The sequence below is a fragment of the Trachurus japonicus genome, chromosome 10 (assembly GCF_045865225.1).
Source record: "Trachurus japonicus isolate A0001 chromosome 10, Traja_1.0".
Classification (NCBI taxonomy): domain Eukaryota; kingdom Metazoa; phylum Chordata; class Actinopteri; order Carangiformes; family Carangidae; genus Trachurus; species Trachurus japonicus.
Window position 1 is genome coordinate 5,053,372 of NC_140916.1, and position 20,810 is coordinate 5,074,181.

Sequence of the window (20,810 nt, forward strand, 5' to 3'; positions counted from 1 at the left end):
AGCGAAACAGTGACTGACTACACTATCAGGGCGGAGGCCGCCATTACGGCGCTGCGGAACGCAGGTGAAACTTTCGGCGATGGTTTGCTTATTGCTATGGTTTTGAAGGGACTCCCTGAAAGTTTTAAACCATTTGCCATACACGTTGCAAACAATGAAGATAAAATAACATTCACAGAATTCAAAACTAAGCTGAGAAGTTTTGAAGCTACAGAAAAGTTAACTGCAGCAGAATCGAGTGACAATGTGATGAGCTCGGCAGCGAGGGCAGGACGGGGACCCGTGAAGTCAAGCGCGCGAGACAGAAGGAATGACGACATTGACATTGTGTGTTTTAAATGTGGAACTAAAGGACATCGCGCTAAAGCATGTCGACGGAAGACGTGGTGCGGCCATTGCAGGACCGACAGTCACTGTGATGCCACCTGCAGACGTAGGAATAAACAGGATGGAGCAAGAAAAATCGCAGATGAGAGCAGCGGCGGACCTGCAGCGGAAGCAGAGGATTACGCCTTCAGGATCAAAGACGCGAGCATGGGGATTGGACAGCAGCCAGCGCACAACATCCAGGATAAAGGTCTGATGGTAGACACTGGTGCTACCTCCCATATTATTACTGACATTAACAAGTTTAAACATTTTGATGACACTTTCAAGTCTGAAACGCACTGTGTGGAGTTGGCTGATGGCACTCTGTGCAGGGGCGTGGCTCAACGGAAAGGGGACGCAGAGGTGTTCCTGATCGACAACACTGGGCGGAGATGCAAAGCGACGCTGAGGGGCGCGTTGTTTATACCATCTTATCCCCAGGACATCTTTTCGGTGAAATCAGCCACAGCTTCTGGAGCAACGGTGATTTTCAAACAAGGAGAGGACGAACTAAGACACAAAGATGGTACCATTTTCAACATTCATGTGTACGGTAAATTGTATTATCTGCACACTGAGGTTGATGGTAATGATAAATGTAATACCTGTCATGACATGCAGACATGGCACGAGATCTTAGGACATTGCAACTATGATGATGTACTTAAACTACAAAAGGTGGTTAATGGTATGCAGATTAAGGGGAAGGCGGCTAAGCCTGATCAAGAGTGTGAAGTATGCATACAGGGAAAATTTGTGCAAACTAGGAGTAGAGACCCTGACACAAAAGCTGATGCCCCACTGCAGATGGTACACACAGACCTAGCTGGTCCCGTACCAAATGAATCTATTGATGGATACAAGTACGTCCAGTCATTCACTGATGACTATTCAAATGCAGTGTTTGTATATTTTCTCAAGACAAAAGCTGACACAGTACAAGCAACTGAAAAGTTCTTAGCAGATACTGCTCCTTATGGAAAAGTTAAATGTATGAGATCAGACAATGGAACAGAGTTTATGTGCAAAGACTTTCAAACTCTACTAAGGAAAAACAATATTAAGCATGAGACATCAGCGCCCTATTCACCGCATCAAAACGGCACAGCTGAAAGAGGCTGGCGTACTCTTTTTGAAATGGGGAGATGTATGCTTATTGAAAGACAGCTACCTAAATGTCTCTGGAACTATGCTGTTCAGACGGCAGCCACAGTACGAAACAGGTGCTTTAACAAGCGTACAGGAAAAACCCCTTACCAGATGTTAACAGGAAAAATGCCAAATGTATCAAAAATGCAAAAATTTGGATCTGAATGTTACACATACAAACAGATTAAGGGAAAACTTGACTCCAGATGTGACCCGGGACTTTTTGTAGGTTATGACAAAAGCAGCCCTGCTTACTTAGTTTACCACCCTGACACTGAGAAAGTTCAAAAGCACAGGCTTGTAAAATTTGTGCACAAGGTAAATGTGGAAAAACAAACCCAGACAGTTGAGACAGAACAAAGCAGTGACAGAGAGGACTGGACAGGACATCCTAGGGATGACAGAGACAGACAAGAGGTTCATGAGAGCACAGAAAAATCTCAGGGGCCGGGTGTAAGAAACAAAAATGTAAATGATGGTGCATCTGATGTTTTTGACAGCAAAGAGTCAAGTGAGACAAATAACACATCCACAGGTGGAAGATATCCTGTGAGGGAGCGGAGAAAACCTGATCATTTAAAGGACTTTATAACTGACAGTGATAAAGGTGATGGGATTAATTTTACCATTGATTACTGTTACAGAGCAATGTGTAGTGTCCCATACACATTTAAAGAAGCCATGGAGTCATCAAACTCAAAACAATGGGTTAAAGCAATGGACGAAGAAATTCAATCATTAAAAGAAAACAACACGTTTACTCTGACTACTCTGCCAAAGGGCAAAATGACAGTGGGGGGTAAATGGGTTTATTCTATTAAAAGCGACATTGATGGTAAAGACAAGTATAAGGCAAGGTTTGTTGCAAAAGGTTACAGCCAGAAAATGGGGGTAGATTATTGTGAAACTTTCTCCCCAACAGCAAATCTAACAAGTGTGAGAGTACTGCTACAAAAAGCAGCGCAGGAGAACCTGCTGATCCATCAGATGGATGTCAAAACAGCGTATTTACACGCTCCCATTGACTATGAGATCTATACAGACCAACCAGAAGGTTATGAGGAAGGTGAAGGTCTTGTATGTAAGCTGGAAAAATCATTGTACGGCTTAAAGCAATCTGGCCGTAATTGGAACATGGTTTTGAATGAGTGTTTAACTGAGAATGGTTTCAAACAAAATCCAGCAGACCATTGTGTCTATGCTAAAGAGACAAAACAAGGAAAAGTGATGATGATCATCTGGGTGGACGATTTAATTATTGCCGCCAGCAATGAAGACATGATGAGAGATGTAAAGGAGATGCTTTCAGAAAGATTCAAGATGAAAGACTTGGGAATGCTTAAATATTTTCTGGGCATCAATTTCTCTCAATCAGACGGATGTGTGAAGATGTCTCAGGAAACATATGTCAACAAGATACTGGAAAGGTTCAATATGGAAAACTGCAAGCCAAGGGAAACCCCTTGTGATCAAAAACTGTGTTACACAGAAGATGCTGTAAAAATGTGTGATGTTAAAATGTATAGAGAGGCAGTAGGCAGCCTTATATATTTGACAACATGTACACGACCAGACTTAAGCTTTGTGGTAAGCAAGCTATCACAGTATTTTTGTGAACCAACTGAGGAACAGTGGGTAACTGTAAAGCATGTATTACGGTACCTCAAAGGCACATCAGACAAAGAGTTGTGTTTCAGAAGAGATGACAGTGAGAAGTTAGGTCTAGTAGCCTATAGTGACGCAGACTGGGCTGCAGATACCACTGACAGGCGAAGCACTACAGGTTACTGTGTGAGCCTGAGTAAGAACAGTTCTTTTGTTTCATGGAAGACTAAGAAACAGCCTACAGTGGCACTCTCAACCTGTGAGGCAGAATATATGGCTTTGGCCTCAACCATACAAGAGTGTATCTATCTAGAGCAGCTGTTGGAAAACATTGACAACTACAAGTACACACAAACAGTAGTGTATGAGGATAACCAGGGAACTATCGCCCTCGCCAAAAACCCTGTAAGCAGACAGAGGTGCAAACATATTGATATTAAATATCATTTTGTAAGATCCATTGTAAACGAGGGAAAAGCAACTCTGGAGTATTGCGCCACTGAAGAGATGGTCGCGGATATTATGACAAAACCTGCCACCAAGGCAAAACTGAAAAAGTTTGCAGCTGTTATGTTTGGTATCTGAGAGAGTGGGGGAGATCCACATCTGTATTGTTTACCAGTGTATGTAATAACAATACATTTTTTTTTATTGTGGTTTCTGTAAGATTATCTCCAACCTGAGTACAAGTGGGGGTGTTGAGTGACACACTTTAGTTTTATGTACTCAGCTTTACAATAACAGATTGAAGAAATTAAGTTCTGTTTGTTATCTCTTGCTGAACTGCAGTTCATTATTTCTGCCACTATGTGTCGCAGTCAGATAAGCCAGAAGTCAAATGTCAGGTTGTCACATGTGTTAAGCCACACCCTTCTCCCTGTGCGAGAAGAGAGTCAGCCATGTTCAGTCAGTAGTGGTCAGTAATGGGTTATGCTGCACCTGCAATTGTGAGAGACAAATAAATATGCTCAGATGAGCTAATGAAAGTTTTTCCTCCGTCGCCTCCTTCTCCGGGTTCAGCGCAAGAAACACCGCGCAGTTCAACAATTGTTGTTTTTACACGGCACGGCGGTCTCTCTCTCTCTCTCGCTCTCTCTTTTTTTTTTTTGAAAAGCGACTTTTTCCAGTGTTGTTCCAGACGTTTCTGGTTTGTTGAACTCGAAGTGGAAGCACGTATCACCGCTGTTTTCAATGTTTAGCGGGTGCTGCCGCGAGCCCCGGTCCCACAGCGCTCAGTGTGTCACGGAGCAGAGACATGATTGTCCCGCTGCAGTCAGAGACCCGCACCACCGCCGCCCCCGCCCCCCAGTCTACACAGCCTGAGCTCAGTCACTCACCCTCCTCATCCACTGTGTTTATTGATAAACGGGCGTAGCTACTGCCGGTAATAACTGTAAAACCCGACCGGCTTGTTGAATCTCGGACCCAACACGGCCGGAGTCACGAGCATTAATTAATTAATTCACAACCCAACCGCGGTGTAAAAAAAAAAAAAAAAAAAAAAAGTTAAAAGAAAGCCAGCAGCAACACTGGTTTTGAGACAGTTAACAGTTAATCAAGTTGTTAATAAGCTGTGTGATGTGTGTGAGTGACAAGGCTATGGCGGAGCGTGTCCTGCTGCAGATCAGTCACTCTGCTGTGCTGTGAGGTGGATTGGATGCAGTTGGATGCGCCCTCTACAGGATAAATAACCTAATGTCGGGGATCTTTTCAAATGGGGGAACATTTTCAAAGTAAAACCAAGTCTTATTCCCTGCATTTTATTTCTGAAAATATCGGCGACAATCGGCGAGTTTTGGCCGATTACCGATTATTCTCAAACGGGCTATAATCGGCGGATTTAATCGGCTCGCCGATAAATCGGTCGGGCCCTACCCTTTACAGATAAATATGAATGGCAACACACATGCATTGGAGTGAATGAGTTTTCTGGGCGCTTTTGCAATACCCATATCCTGCCACTCGGGGCGCAAAACCCTTACCACGGGAGTCAATGGTGGTGTCGTTACTCTCTTTTCCAGTGCTCTAGTCTGTCTTAAATCTACTTGTGCGCATGCGCTGGTGCAACAACATGATTGGCCTAGTTCAGCTCTGGCAACGCAGGTGATTGGCTGCTGGTGAAAAGGGGCGGGACATGCGCCATCTTTGGCATCGCAGCTTTCCCCATTCAAAACGGGCAGAGTGGTCTGTCTCCTCAATATTAGAACGTCTCTGGACCTACGCACTTCTGGTTACTTTCACAAAATAAAACACCCGTTGCCCTTTACATACAGAAAACCATGACGATAGAATTTGAGCTTTTACTTTGAAATAGGAAGCTAACCTACTAGGGGTGTCAACAATAATCGATTCGGCGATGCATTGCAATGTGGGACATGCACGATTCAGCATCGATGCGGCAACGTGCCATAATCGATTATGTCACTGTTTATTTTTTGGCCCCAAATAAAGTTGTGAAGTTTCAATTACCTCCGGGGGCGTTTCCGGAGCAACGACATGCGCAGCCTGTAGCTACATGCTAAGCAGCAGCAGCAGTAGCAGTGTTGCCGCTGGCTTTCTTTTTCCTTTTTTTTTTTCACCCGCGGTCGGGTTGAGAATTAATTAATCAACGCTCATGAGTCCGGCCGTGTTGGGTCCGAGACTCAACAAGCCGGTCGGGTTTTACCGTTACTACAGGCAGTATGCCCGTTATCACCAATAAACACAGTAGAGGAGGGGGAGTGACTGAGCTCAGGCTGGGGGGTCTCTGATGCAGAGAGAGAGAGACCTGCCGTGCCGTGTAAAAACAACCACAACAGAAAGTGTCACGACTTCCTGTATCTGGCCCTTCAAAATAAAAGCCCCGTAGTCTGTCATATAGTTAAGTCATATTGATTTTGAGTTAAAGCAGAAGTAAGTGATATATTTGTGTTAATATAAGTCTTAAATAGTTATATCTTCCGACAGCAATCACTTACATAGAGTGTTTGGACTGAAACACGGGTCTCTCAGTCACTCTGCTCTGCTCTGAGCCGAGGAGAAAACATTTATCGTATCCTACAGTTTTAATCCAATGAGGAGAGAGAACGGCATGCAGGGCTGTGTGTGCAGCCAAGGGACGCCGTGAATGTAGCGACGTAGGGACGAGGACTGTTATGGTGCGTTCAAGGAAACTCGTATTTTTCCGACCGTGAAGTGGTACCAGTTCGATCTGGTACGAGTTCACCGGTCGGAAGTTACGAGTGGCCGTTATAGTGACTTTCACCGGTAAAACAGGTCGGAAAAACACGAGTGGGTTGCCTGAAACGCTACAAAGTCGTAAGTTGTGACTTGAAGCTGTAATTTACGATTTCAAAAGCCTGCCTGGAACGCAGCATTAGCGAAAACGACCGGACCACTTACTTCTGCTTTAATATTGACAAGACAAGGCTCCAAAGGTTTGTTTGTTTTTTCCTGCGACCAATCGACCAATGAAATTTTGGTCGGCTAATTTTTGGGGGCAACCCTAGAAGTGATTTATGTTTTCTTTTTCAGGTTTGAAAATCCCATATCCAATACCTGTACCATTCAATTTTATTTTATTTAATGACATTTATGTCAAAGATACAGGAGAGTAATAATACATAGCAGCCGATAAAATCTGTTGTTCAATATTTCATGACTGATGAAAAATTTGCCGTGTTGTGTGCAGTAGAATTTTGATGCATTGCAATGCATCGCAATGCATCGTAGAATCGAATCGAATCGAATTGTTACCTGCTGAATCGTAATCGAATCGAATCGTGAGGGCAGTGCCAATGCACACCCCTATAACCTACCCTCGATGTAGCTAGCTTGAACCAAAATAAACCGTCTTTGCTTGAACCCTCCGTGTTGACCGATCTCGTCCCGTTACCGGCATTTGACCGCTCAAGATGCCTTACCGGAGAGTTTTGTCAGCTCTGAGATGAAGATCGGCCCACCGGTTTCCGTTTAGAGTTGCTGAAGAGTTTCTCTGATGACTCTAGGTGGAGGCAGGCTAAAGCCTGGTTCACACTGGATGCCGAAGCGCCGCGACGCGGAGCGGCCGCGGAAATCGCGCGCGAGCCGCGTCCCTCCAGTTCACACCAGACGCTGATTTCTCCGCGGCGGTCGCGAGCGCCTCTGCTCCTCAGCTGTTGTTTACTCACATTCAGAGCTGTGTTTTTTACATCATGGATAAGTAAATAACCTCATATAATTATAACACCGTGTGCTGTGGGTCAAACAACTCCCTGTACTTCACTTCCAAGATTAATTTCACGTCCTCCTTCACTTTACAACAACTCGTCTCTGCCTCTCTCTTTCTCTCTCTCTTTCCCTGTTTGTTTGTGTGTTTTGACCCCCCCTCCCCCTCCCTGCAGCCAGCCCACTCCGTGTCTCCCTATCCTGTGTGTGTGTGTTTTCATCTCTCTTGTTCACTGTTGAGTCTGACAAATATAAATACGGTCGCATTTGTCAATCGCGGTATTTTATTTTGAAAATCGCTTTTATTTTGAAAATTGACCGGATTCTCTCGTGTTTCTTTGTGTGACTTCCTGCCAGAATTGACGCGGTCGGCCGCGGCTCGCGCACAAAATAGAGCAGACGCCGAAACCGGCGCTCCACGGCGCGAGCCGACCGCGGAGGACCGCGACGCTCCGCGTCTAGTCTGAACTACAACACCAGTTAACGAGGGCGCCGAATGGAAGCGGACTCCGCTCCGCGGCTATTCGCGGCGCTTCGGCGTCCGGTGTGAACCCGGCGTAACACTACCTATACACTTCCAGTGTTTGAGCTAAGCTAATTACGGGCGATATGGCTCTATCTTCCTTGTTACTGCACGCACAGTGGAAAGGATGGTGTCTATCTGCTGGTCATGGACTCGGGAGTGAGGCAAGACACGAAAAAATAAATTTTGGCGTATCCCTTTAAGTTTTATCTTTCTCAAGCTCTTGTTTTTGTTTGACGTTGAAGAGGTTTTGTTTGTATGTACCTCCTGATCTGTGTCCCTGTCCCTGGTCCAGATTTCCAGAGGTTCTGGTGCTCCGTGGACCGGGCGCTGCTGCTCTACGAGTCGGAGCGAGCTGCTGATCCGTGTCTGCAGATCAACGTCAGAGACATCGTGTGTGTGGGCGTCGCCCGCCCCGCCGGCCCCGACAACAACAATGGGTTCATCGACAGGTACTGGCCCCGCCCCTCTCTGTGCTTGTGTTTGTTTCTAGGGCTGGGACGATATGCTTTTCTCCCGAGTTGATTCTTCTACGATTTTTTGGATGCCGATTTGATTTAAATTGCGATTCTACGATATTGACCATTTTCTCAACTTTTAGTCTTTATTTTTAACACCAGGGAAGCAGTTGAATGATTATGATTGTCTACAGACTATTCCAGGAACCATATTTCCCCAAAAAATGCACATCACATGTAAGTCAGTTTTTAAGATTTATTCAGCAGCTATATGTTTACTCTCTTTTCCAAAGCCTGGACTGCATAAAAGAGGCAAAAATAAAAGAGTATAGAAAAACAGGCTTCTGAAACCTTTCTGACAAAATGAGATATACGTAGACTGAGGTAAACTGCTACATTTAACATTTATCTGCACACAAATACTGTAGGAGCCTATAAATTAACATACTTCATTATAAAGTGAACTTAAACCCTTTTCAAAACCTGGACTCCCTGTATGTAAAAAAGGCGAACAAATGTACATTGCACAATATAAAAAAATAAAGAAAATTTTTTCAAAAATGCTTAAAATTTTTTTCTTTTTCAAAAATCGATTTTTGAAGAAAAAAAAAAATCGATTTTTGAAAAAAACAAAATTCTAAAAAAAAAAAATCGATTTTTGAAAAAAGAAAATCAATTTAAGAATCGTTAAAAAAAAAAAAACGCGATACTTATGTGAATCGGAATGGAATTTGTTTCCATGGAAACCGACACCTCCCTGTCTCTGTCCCCCCAGGTTCCGCTACACCTTCGAGCTGTTCCTGTCGTCGGAGAAGCTGCTTCTGTTCGGCGTGGAGTCGGCCGACGACCTGCACCGCTGGACCAAGGCCATCGGCAAGGTGACTGCAGTAACTACGGTAAAATGTAGACGGTCTGGTCTGGTCGCGCTCTACCCTCACTGACGTCCTGTTCTCGACCCGGCAGGCCGCAACGCCGCTCAGCTGTCACTGTCTGCTGACGCGGGAGTTTGAGCGCGTGGGGCTGCTGCGGTACCGCGCCATGCTGGACCCGCAGCAGTGGAAGGAGGCGTACTGCGTCCTGCAGCGCTCCAACCTCTTCATCTGCCCCCGCACCGACGGCGCCGCCGAGGACATCATCAACCTCAACCGCCTGCAGGAGCTCAGTCAGTCCGCCATCACTAACCACACCCCTTCTGTAGCCACGCCCCCCTGTGACCACCAGTGATGGGAATAACGGTGTTTAAAATGACGGCGTTACTAACGGCGCTACTTTTTCAGTGACAAGTAATCAAAAAAAGTTATCTACCACACAATTTAACGAGCTTCAGGTGGATTGTTTATGAACCTTAACGAGCTCTGGCCTGAGGCTCAGAGGTTACCATGGCAACTTGAGGTGGTTGCCAATGACGATAGCTGAGACAGACAGAAACGTGGAGAAAAAGAGCGATTTTCTGCCTCTGCACTGGTCTCACATTTGGGCTGACAAAACGGTAACTCCTATCAGAAAAAAAAAACAGACTGTGAGCATCACAAGGACTCCCTGAACGCTTTGTTATGATTTTGGTGTTTCTACAGTAAATATTTTGGATACAAAAACAGGGGTCCGTTCTGCTTCTCTCAGAAAATCTTTGTATTGGAGTCAATGAGGAGCAGAGACAGACGTGGCCGCACTCAGAGGCTGATAATTCAAATTCTGTAAGTCTCTCTGATATTTTGAGCACATCGTGAGAGACAGAACAAGTTTGTCTACAAATTTGGAAAACATTATGTGTGTAGAGCGTAAATTGTGTCCAGGAGGAGTGTGGAAAGAGAAAAAAAGTAGATTTTTTTTGGGCTCTCTCTCAATCTGGCCGATGATGTCACGCACTCTGACAAACATTCCGTGCAATACACACCCATTATAATCTCATAATTTCTCCCAAAATGATCATGATCATTGATCAGGGATTGATCAAAAACTATAATACCTATTAAAACGTGGATTAATACACTAATACACAAGACTTATGTCTACTGTTTAAAGTTTAAATGAAGTCTCTACGTGAAAGTATGCCTGAGCAGTAGACGTTTGTAAAACTCCAATGATTGTTCTTATTCGCTCTTTTTTTTCTGTCCATCCCATTGACTTCTATGCAATATTTTTCGCAGTTTTTCGCAACGCAAATTCGTAATTCGTATACGTATTGAAAAAAGCACACCGATCCCGATCATGACACACGTTTTGATATATAATTTGTCCTACAACAAGTAGTGAATCGAAAATAGTCTGCAAGATAGGCCCTAACTATAACTAATTACTTTTCAAAGTAACGTGCCCAACACTGGTGACCACGCCCCTCTGTGACCTCACCTCTCCGTGACCACGCCCCTCTGTGGAGCTTCAGCTGAGTCTGTGTCTGTTGCAGGTTTGACGTCGGAGGGGGAGAACCAGGAGAAGAAGGACATCCTGGTCTTAGTGGAGAGAGGGAGGTGAGTCTGTCTCTGGTCTCTGGTCTCACTCTGCCTATCAGCTGTCTGGATCAGCGGCGTGTGGAAGAGGCGGAGTGATACAGCGAGTCATGGAGCCTGTCTATGTGGAGGGAGGGATACTGTAGTGAGTTGGTTAGTTCCAGATAAACGGGGGTTTGGGAGGGAAGTCGAAGTCATTTCACATATTTGAGCATTTAATAAAAAGGTAATAGTTTACGCAATAGTTACTTTCCTTGTAATTAATGACTTTTATCATGTAGTAACTCCTGCTCTCCTCCCCCAGGACGCTGCACCTTCAGGGAGTGGGACGCTCAGACTTCTCCCTGTGGTACTCAGACATCCAGCGAGCAGCCGGAGGGAAAGGGAACGCTCTGAGGGAGCAGCAGCTGAGCAGGAACGACATCCCCATCATCGTGGACAGCTGCATCGCCTTCATCACGCAGTATGGTGAGGCCCACTTATTATTATATTATTGTTACCTTATAGACTCTAGAAAACATCCATTCCAGACTGGAAGATGCTGCTCAACATATTTATTTTCAGTTCCCACACATTAGATTTAGCAGATATTTTGGAGAAACCCACTTTACACTCTCTCTCTCACACACAAACAAATACACACACACACTAGTCACACACATTTGTCTCAGCGGTATGACGATCCCCGGATGGATGGATGGATGGATGGATTTTATCAAAGTTTTTATTTTGTAAACCACATTTAATCTCGTTTTTATTCCTCAACAATATTTCATTATAGTCATCGTCACATGACCACTATTTACTTGTTTTCGTTATGTGATAAAGGTTCGTTGACGACGATATTTCGTCATAATTTTCCTTGACAAAAGCAACACTACTCAGTAGACTCGAGACCACCTGTCCCCTCAACCTGTCTCTGGCTCTGCAGGTCTGGGCCACGAGGGGATCTACAGGAAGAACGGCGCCAAGTCCAGGATCAAACTCCTGATGGAGGAGTTTCGCAAAGACGCTCGAAACGTCAAACTACGGATCGGAGACCACTTCATCGAGGACGTGACCGACGTCCTCAAGAGGTTCTTCAGAGAGATCGACGATCCCATCTTCATGGCCGACCTCCACCCGCTGTGGCAGCAGGCCGCCAGTGAGTAGTACTCAATGGGTCCTGTGTGTGATACTCAGGTCTACTCAGTATAGCCACTGAAAATACATAAATACTTCAGTATAGTACAGCAAAACTATCTAACTAAAGTAAATGTCAATGGTTCTCAAAGTGGGAGGGTTGACAGGGTTCAAGGGGGTCCACAACTTTTTCTGGAAATTTTACCACATTTCCTAGTTTTTGTTTGAAAAATTTTACCAGTTTCTTCTCAATTTTTCTGTTCTAGTTTTTACTATTTTTAAGAAATTTTGACCCCTTTTTGTATTATTGTTCGCCCCCCCCCCTTTTTTGGAGAAATTTTACCATATTTTTCTAAAATTCTTGAGAAATTTTTTTAGTTTATTCTCATTTAAAAAAAAACTTTACTATTTACTATATACTATTTTTACTTTTACCACTTTTTTAAATTCTTTTTTTTGTTGAAATTTTATCACTTTTCCTAGAATTGCTTCGAGAAATTTTACCAGTTTCTTCTAAAATTAATTTTTTATTTTTATTTTTTGAAATTTTACCACTTTTTGTGAGAAATTTGACCAGATTTTTCTAAAAAAAAAAAAAAAAAAACCTGCAAAATATTACCACTTTTTTTCTAAAAAAAATTAAAACTTTTTTGTTTATTTTTTGGGTGAGAATTTTTACCACTTTTTTCTAGAAATGTTTCAACTTTTTTGGAGAAATTGTACCACTTTTTTTTCCCAGGGTTTTTTTTCTATAATCTATGCCTAATTTAAATGTACATTGATTGTTTGTGTATTTCTGGTGTTTGCTTCAAAATTTTGTCCAATGGGGGTCCGTGTTCTAATTTGTGTCAATTTTGGGTCCTTGATGTAAAAAAGTTTGAGAACCACCAGTGATACAAGTATGAACAGTTTACCACCTAAAAAGCAGTTTACCCACTACAAAACATTAGACTACACCATTGGTTCTGATGATGTCACTGATGTTCCTCAGAAATGTCTCCGCTGAGTTTGCGACTGGACCGCTACAAAGAGATCATCCGGAGCCTCCCTCGGGTCAACAGGACCACTCTGGCTGCTCTCATCAGTCACCTGTACAGGTGAGCTCAGCTGACCTCAGGACGCCCGTCCAGCTGCTGCAGAAGTCGTAAAGCAGCTGTTTGTCCAGCTGCTGCAGCAGTCGTAACAGCAGCTGTTTGTCGCCCGTCCAACTGCTGCAGCAGTCGTAACAGCAGCTGTTTGTCGCCCGTCCAGCTGCTGCAGCAGTCGTAACAGCAGCTGTTCTGTTTGTCGCCCCCAGGGTCCAGAAGTGTGCCGGGCTGAACCAGATGTGCACCAAGAACCTGTCGCTGCTGTTTGCTCCCAGTCTGTTCCAGACTGACGGGAAAGGAGAGCACGAGGTGAAGATCGTCGAGGACCTGATCGACAACTACCTGCGCGTATTTGAGGTGAGTGTTGAAAAGAAAACAAGGAGAAGCAGAAGCCAATCAGAGGGCAGGATTCAGTCACATGGTGATAACGTGATCTCCCAGTCCAGAATAACGTTAAACCCCTTTCTCTGGGTTTAAATCAATTCATAATTGTCTAGAATAGAGTTTCGTATTTCTTTTTTAACTCATTGAGTGCCAACCACGTAATTTCTCGTTTTTCGTTCCCATGCGTTGAGTGCCAAAAACGAGATTTTACGTTTTTTGCTTTTTTTTAAAATTATGAAAATAGACACTTTAATATACATTATATGTAAATTTGGGGACTCTACAACGAGCAGAACTGAAATAGATGACGATCAAAGTCTCATGACAGCTCATGATCTGGAAGTTTTAATCATAACTCGGCTTTTTCAAACGGAGTTCTGCATGTGGATGCAGCAGCTGCTCTGCTCTCACCCGCGAGGCTCCAGCAGCTCGGAGCAGAAACAGGAAGCTCTCAGCCGACAGTCCCGCCCGGTTTTCATCTCGAGCAACACCGTGTCCTCCCCAAGGTCCTCCCGCGGTAAAATCTGATGGTCTCTGGGCCGAAGCAGACCGCCGGCACCGACCCGTACCACAGAAGGACCACGACCACCGGTGGGACCGGTGTTCCCGAGCCGCTGTGGCCAACAGACCCTCACGTTCCGCGGCGAGAGGCTGTGACACGGCACGGTGCGTCTGTGTTATTGTTGTTTAGTGGCGCCCCCCCCCGCCGCCGATGGTGGATTTGTGAATAGAACAACAATTGTTGTATATATTTATCTTACACGAGCCCTTTGCTCCAGAAATGCGAGTGTCAGAAGAGCGACAGGCACAAACAGAGCACCTTTCATAAAAGACGCTCTATCTCCTTTTCTAGAAAAAAAGCAGGGATTTTGGTGAAACCCAGCCATGTTTAGCTTGACTTTTCTCAGGAATGGAGGCACGTAGAAACAAACGGTTTGTGGCCATTTGAAGCATAAAGTTTCACCTTTCAAATGAGCTACAGTATGTGTTGGTGTTGGAAAGGAGCGCGGCACTCAATGAGTTAAAAGCCCACAAGTTTCTTGATTTTTTAACCTCATCATCTAGTTTGTTCCACTGTTTGACACCAGTCACTGAGATAGAAAAGGATTTTAGCCTAGTTCTCACTCTCCTCTGCCTAAATAACATATTTCCTCTCAGATTGTGTGTCACTTCTCTGTTTATGAAAAAACCTTGTAAGTTATGCGGAAGGTCTCTGTACATAATCTGCAGAGTTGTGTAGTTGATTTAAGTCGTGTAGTTTGAGGATTTTTGCATTGATGCTCTGTACTGGGCATAGTGTAGGATTCTTACAGCCCTTTTTTGAAGTGTGAACAGGGGGCGCATGACACTTTTGTATGTATTTCCCCACACTTTCTGCACAGTATTGCAAACCTTCTGGGTCGACGTGAACACAAACCACTGAACTCTGGTTTGGTCGTTGAATACGAACCACACCAAGTAAAAAACTTTCACATTTTAAAAGATATCGAAATCTAGATTTTTTTTTTCGCCCATATCGCCCCCCCTAGTGGTGGAGTCAACTCAGGTATACTACCAGTACATCAAAACTATAGTGCCTATAGAGAGAGAGTGGCGTCAACGGAAGTTCAAAATGCTGGCCGATCACGTGGTCCATGTAGCCTCAGAAAGTTCCCGGAAGTGCTTGGCGGGCAATTGAAAGCAATAGGAAAACCCCGATAATTGCTAAATAACGGTCAATAAATGCTTTGTTTTGCGGTATTTATATGCTTGTGTTAATTACTTTTAACTGTGTTAAAGCAGATATCAGTGGAATGTTTTTGTTAATATAAGTCCTAAATAGTCCTATTTTCCGTCAGCAATCACTTACATGAAGTATTTCAGCCTAAACACGAATCTCTCCGTCACTCTGCTCTGCTGTAACCCGAGGAGAAAATTTTCCTTGTGGGATACAAGTGTTATCCAATGAGGGGAGAGAACGGCATGAAGGGCTGTGTGTGCAGCCAAGGGATGCGCGTGAATGTGGTGACGTAGCACGAGGACCAATTGATGCCTGACAAGGGCGGGGGCTGCTAACTCATGGTGTGTTCAAGGAAACTCGTACTTTGTGTTTTTCCTTCCTGTGAAGTCATACCAGTTCGATCTGGTACGAGTTCACGGGTCGGAAGTTACGAGTGGCCGTTATAGGGAATTTTCACAGACAACAGGACGGTAAAAACACGAGCTACGGGTTACCTGGAACGCTACCAAGTCGTAGTTGTGACTTGAAGCTGTAACTTACGGTTTCAAAAGCCTGCCTTGAACACAGCATTAGCCGAAACGGCCGTGCCACTGATATCTGCTTTAAGTTTACTTAACCCCTACAGTCATCAACAGCAATAAAATCGTAGCATTTTCTCTATTTTTATCAAACTTTCAGACTTGAATGAGGCAAACTGACAGGTCACTGACAACATGTCTGGACTCACAACTGCATAATGATGTGTTCAAATAGGAAATCCATGCAAATGCTAAAATTTGATTTGAATTCATTGTAAATACACGTAATTCTATCACTATTTGTTAACTATTCTTCTTATTAGGCTATGCTTGTGTTGCTTTGAACTCTGTTAACTTGACTAAACCCTTACTGTTGTTGATAGCAATAAAACGGTAATATTTCCTCTTTTTTTACTTTCAGACTTGGTTGAGGCAGAGTAACAAGTGACTATGATTTGACAATTGACTACACAACAGCATTATGATGATAACTCTAATAGAAAATCCATGGCAAATAAATTAAAGTTTAATTTTAATTCATTGCAAATATATGGAATTTTATCACTATTTGTTAACTGTATACTTATCCCAAACTTACTGTACTCAGTGATGCATAATAAAACACAAGAGTCATGTTTTACCCAGTGCACTTAATATCACAATACATTCCTTAAAAACAGATCTACAGAAGTCAAACAGATCAGCATGTCAAGCTGTTTGCGTCCTTTCCGCTGTGTTGTCCTTGAATATAGTCTTCACCATGGTATGCTGTGCTGCACGGGGATGCTCCAGTCGCTTGGAGAAAGGCCTGCACATGTATGGCTTCCCCAAACACAGGGACAGGAGAAAAGCATGGCTGGCTAAAGTCAGAAGGAGCAATTTAAACACCTAGATTTCAACAACAAAAAAATGTGAGGTAATCATATTCAAACAATTTGCTCTTTCACACACTTTCAAATACCACGCCACTGGGAAGTTTAATATTTTTTTAATTAACAGAGCAGAACAGGAAAAAACAATGCAAGAAGAATCACAGAATCACAGCTCCTAAAACAGTAGCAACGACAACAGAGGGCAGAATCCATTGGGCTACATGTAATAAATGTCACCACCGACATGGGTAGCCCTAAGCAGGCTATGTGGAAATCCTTTGGGGTCGAATAAAACATAGGTGACACATCCAGCAACACCAGACAGGCATTTCTTCTTCATGGCTGTTGTCCCACATCTGGTGAAACAGTTAACACATAAGAGACATGTTACATCCTTGTCATCATCACTCCTGAGCTATAAGATCATTGGTCCTTACTCGTCAGTTCTCCTGATGTACAGCATCAATGTCTATGATTATTGATTAACTATATATTGCTCTGGCCCATACATTCTTCATTTATAAAAATATATATTTCTAGTTATAGCTGACATAGTCAAAAAGGTGATCACTAGTCACTAGTTGCTGTTTATTTACGGGAGTCATAGTGGATGCTGCTGTGCTGGGGTGCATTACATTCAACAGTGTTCCTCTCCATTAAAATACTTGAAGGCAAAATGAGCAACAATTGTTGAGATAATGCAGTCCAACACACAATGATCTCAACAAATAACATAAAGTACAATGAACACTACTTTTCTGATGTCAACAAAAACTGAACATGTATAAAATTTATGAAAGCAGAATTTATGGCACAGCTGGTATACTGCACTGCATGATGTTGCACAGGTGTATCAAATAATATGACCAATAGTTTATATAATGTTAGTATGATTACTTGAGAACATGCCATGGCTAGATGTGTATTTTAATCAGTCAGTGGTTTAACAAATAAATTAGCAAATCAGAACATTTTCCCATGTTTGAGACAGCAGTCCAGTCCTCATATCATAAACTTCACCCATCTTTCCGCAGCCTCAATGATATTAATTTTATGTTTAACTGCAATCACACTCCCTATACATTAACCTCGCTACTAGTCTGACAATTGACAGCGTTGGATTAAGTTATGATAGAGAACAGAATTACATTTAGCAGCTGTTGCATGTGTTGCTATCGTTAGCCAGAGTGCTAGCCTAAACTTTTATCTGTTAATATTCTCTAAATATTCAAATCTAGACGGGGATAATCCGCCAACATACTTAATTACTCATGTCGATTTAATTCAGATGCATTACTGATATGAAAATGCCATTTTTTAAACATTTTACCTTGAACAAGTGCTGCTCCGACCAGCTGCTCCATTGGAATACATTGAGCGGCGGTTAGCTTATGCTAACTTCCGGGAACTTTTGAGGGGCTCCATGCGCCGCCATTGCTGTGAAAAAACTGAACCATTGCAGTGAACGGAGGTGGCGCCACTCTCTCTCTATAGGCACTCTAATCAAAACTATCTAACTAAAGTAAATGTCAATGGTTCTCAAAGTGGGAGGGGTTGACAGGGTTCAAGGGGGTCCCCAACTTTTTCTACCACTTTTTCTAGAATTCTTGAGTAATAAGAGTAATAGTAAGTTTCTTCTCAATTAAAAAAAAAACTTTTTACTATTTACTATATACTATTTTTACTTTTACCACTTTTTTTTTTATTATTGCTTGTCTTTAAAAAAAAAATTTAACCACTTTTCTTAGAATTTCTTTGAGAAATTTTGCCAGATTCTTCTAAAAATTTTTAAACTTTTTTTTTTTAGAAATGTTACAAAATTTTTATAAAAAAAAAAAAATTGCAAAATTTTACCACTTTTTTCTGAAAAAATTAAAACCTTTTTGTTTATTTTTTCATGAGAATTTTTACCACTTTTTTCTAGAAATGTTTCAGCTTTTTTGGAGAAATTGTTCCACTTTTTTCCAGAAATTTCTCTATAATCTTTCAAAAATGTACACCTAATTTAAATGTACATTGATTGTTTGTGTATTTCTGGTGTTTGCTTCAAAATTTTGTCCAATGGGGGTCCGTGGTCTAATTTGTGTCAATTTTGGGTCCTTGATGTAAAAAAGTTAGAGAACCACCGGTCTATGTGATACAAGTATGAACAGTTTACCACCTAAAAAGCAGTTTACCCACTACAAAACACTGTGGTCAGGTGAGTGTCAGGTGATGTCATCGGGTGATGTCATCAGTCTCCTGTGTTGCAGATCGATGAGGAGCATCAGACTCAGATCGAGCTGGAGATCAGTCTCATCACCACCTGGAAGGACACACAGGTGAACACACACAAACCAACACATCAATAATCAATAATCAGTTAAAGAGTTGAGGCAGTGAGACGTTGTTAATAGTGGAGTCATTGAAGGCGTATTGATCAGTTATTGATCGGTTCCTGTGCGTGCAGCTGTCCCAGGCCGGGGACCTGATCATCGAGGTTTACCTGGAGATGAAGATCCCCGACTGCTGCATTACGCTCAAGGTGAGGCAATAATCAATAATCAATATCAGTAATGATTGACTGATGGTTAAGTTAAAAAAGGCAAGCATTTGCAAACTTCAGGTAGCCTATAACGATTGCCTACGAATTTTGATGGGAAACCTAGGTGGTGCAGTGCGAGTGAGTCATTCTGTCAAGTGCGTGTTAATACGTTTCATGCTCTGTTGCTGAAATTGATGTATAAATTCATCTGTCGACTGAATGACACACAAAATTCAAAATTTTAATGCTGTTGTCCAATCCTGGACTCAGTGCTGTGAGATACCAGTCAGCCATGTGGAAACACTGGTATGACTGTCTCTTTTAAATGTGTATGTGTGTTTGTTTGTCTTTTTTTTTTTATGGACCTTGAGTCTAATAATAAAAGGCTATCTATCTATCTATCTATCTATCTATCTATCTATCTATCTATCTATCTATCTATCTATCTATCTATCTATCTATCTATCTATCTATCTATCTATCTATCTATCTATCTATCTATCTATCTATCTATTGATACTGATCAGGACTCAGGTGTTGTGTCTCTGTCTGACACACCTGTCTGTCTCTACCTGTCTGTCTCTGCAGGTGTCCCCCACCATGTGTGCAGAGGAACTGACCAATCAGGTTCTCTACATGAGGAACGTCCCGCCCGGAGACAAAGACGTCTGGATGACGTTTGAGGCCATCGAGGACGGACAGCTGGGTGAGACAGCACACCTGGACACACCTGTCTCTCTCTCTGACACACCTGTCTGTCTCTCTGACACACCTGTCTGTCTCTCTGACTTACCTGTCTGTCTCTCTGACACACCTCTCTGTCCCTCAGAGCGTCCTCTTCACCCCAAAGAGAAGGTTCTGGAACAGGCTCTCCAGTGGTGTAAGATGGCCGACCCAAGCTCGGCCTACCTGGTGGTGAAGAGAGTTCCTAAAGGAGAAGGCATCGACATCCTCACCTGTAGGTCTCACACACACACACACACACAAGTTGTGTCTCAGTTCAGGGGCTGCAGCCTTCAGAGGGTGGATTTGAAGGCCGATGACGTCACAGCGCTGCGCGAAGGCTGTCCCAATTCGTCCAAATTCGAAGGCTCCTCCGAATGCAGGGGAAAGGAGGACGCATTTGTAGGCTGCATTTGGAGGAGCCTTCGAATTTGGACGAATTGGGTGCTGTCACTGCCCGATTTGCATCGCTACCCGATTTGTGACAATACTGGTCAGACCTGCCGCCATCTTTGACCGCTGTCTAAGGCAACTCCACTTGGACAAAATTCATTAGGGCACTGCCCGATTTGCGTACAAGCGGAAGTCTGCTTAAAGTTCTGTAAATTTAAAATACGGGACTGTGAAAATGATTTATTTTTTTTAAGTGACAGTCTGTTTAACTGACATGTTGTAGGCTACCGCGGACGTCCATCACAAGACAGCCGTGTTGTGGTAGTGATTGTGATTGTTTGTGGTTGTCATGGTGATGAGGCTGGCGAGAAAAGACGAGAGTAAACACTAAAAGTCCACCTCTGTTCCTGTTTTCTGAGCATCAAGATCCATACCACCATAATCAACCCTTTATTTAGTAATTTACATTACTAATAAAGTATTGGTGGTCGCCCGCTGAGCCAGGCTCTGCTGGCCGCACAGGTGAGGACCAGAGGCAAAGCATCTGAGTGTGACAACTTTTAATAAGAAAGCTATGAAAACACAACACTCTGCTCTTTATTCTCTATTCACTTATTATTACACGGCTCTATTGAATGCTGCTCTCTGATTGGTCCAGCGCTGCGTTCTGCGGTTATTTCTGTATAACAGACCGTCGTCAAGTATAACAGACCGTTGCTAGGGACGCCGC

At 43.1% G+C, this 20,810-nt stretch overlaps 1 protein-coding gene across 3 annotated transcripts in view; it reads left to right on the forward strand.

Annotated features, from left to right (window-relative positions):
- Nucleotides 1–20,810, forward strand: part of arap3 (ArfGAP with RhoGAP domain, ankyrin repeat and PH domain 3) — a 67,658-nt gene that overhangs the window by 41,211 nt on the left and 5,637 nt on the right. For all 3 annotated transcript variants that reach the window (XM_085789004.1, XM_085789005.1, XM_085789006.1), the window contains 12 exons: nt 8,127–8,283; nt 9,065–9,167; nt 9,253–9,451; nt 10,694–10,757; nt 11,041–11,204; nt 11,668–11,880; nt 12,850–12,955; nt 13,156–13,303; nt 18,693–18,761; nt 18,890–18,964; nt 19,553–19,670; nt 19,794–19,922. In XM_085789004.1, the coding sequence (XP_085645130.1) occupies nt 8,127–8,283; nt 9,065–9,167; nt 9,253–9,451; nt 10,694–10,757; nt 11,041–11,204; nt 11,668–11,880; nt 12,850–12,955; nt 13,156–13,303; nt 18,693–18,761; nt 18,890–18,964; nt 19,553–19,670; nt 19,794–19,922 (1,545 nt within the window). The remainder of the gene's footprint in view (nt 1–8,126; nt 8,284–9,064; nt 9,168–9,252; nt 9,452–10,693; nt 10,758–11,040; nt 11,205–11,667; nt 11,881–12,849; nt 12,956–13,155; nt 13,304–18,692; nt 18,762–18,889; nt 18,965–19,552; nt 19,671–19,793; nt 19,923–20,810) is intronic.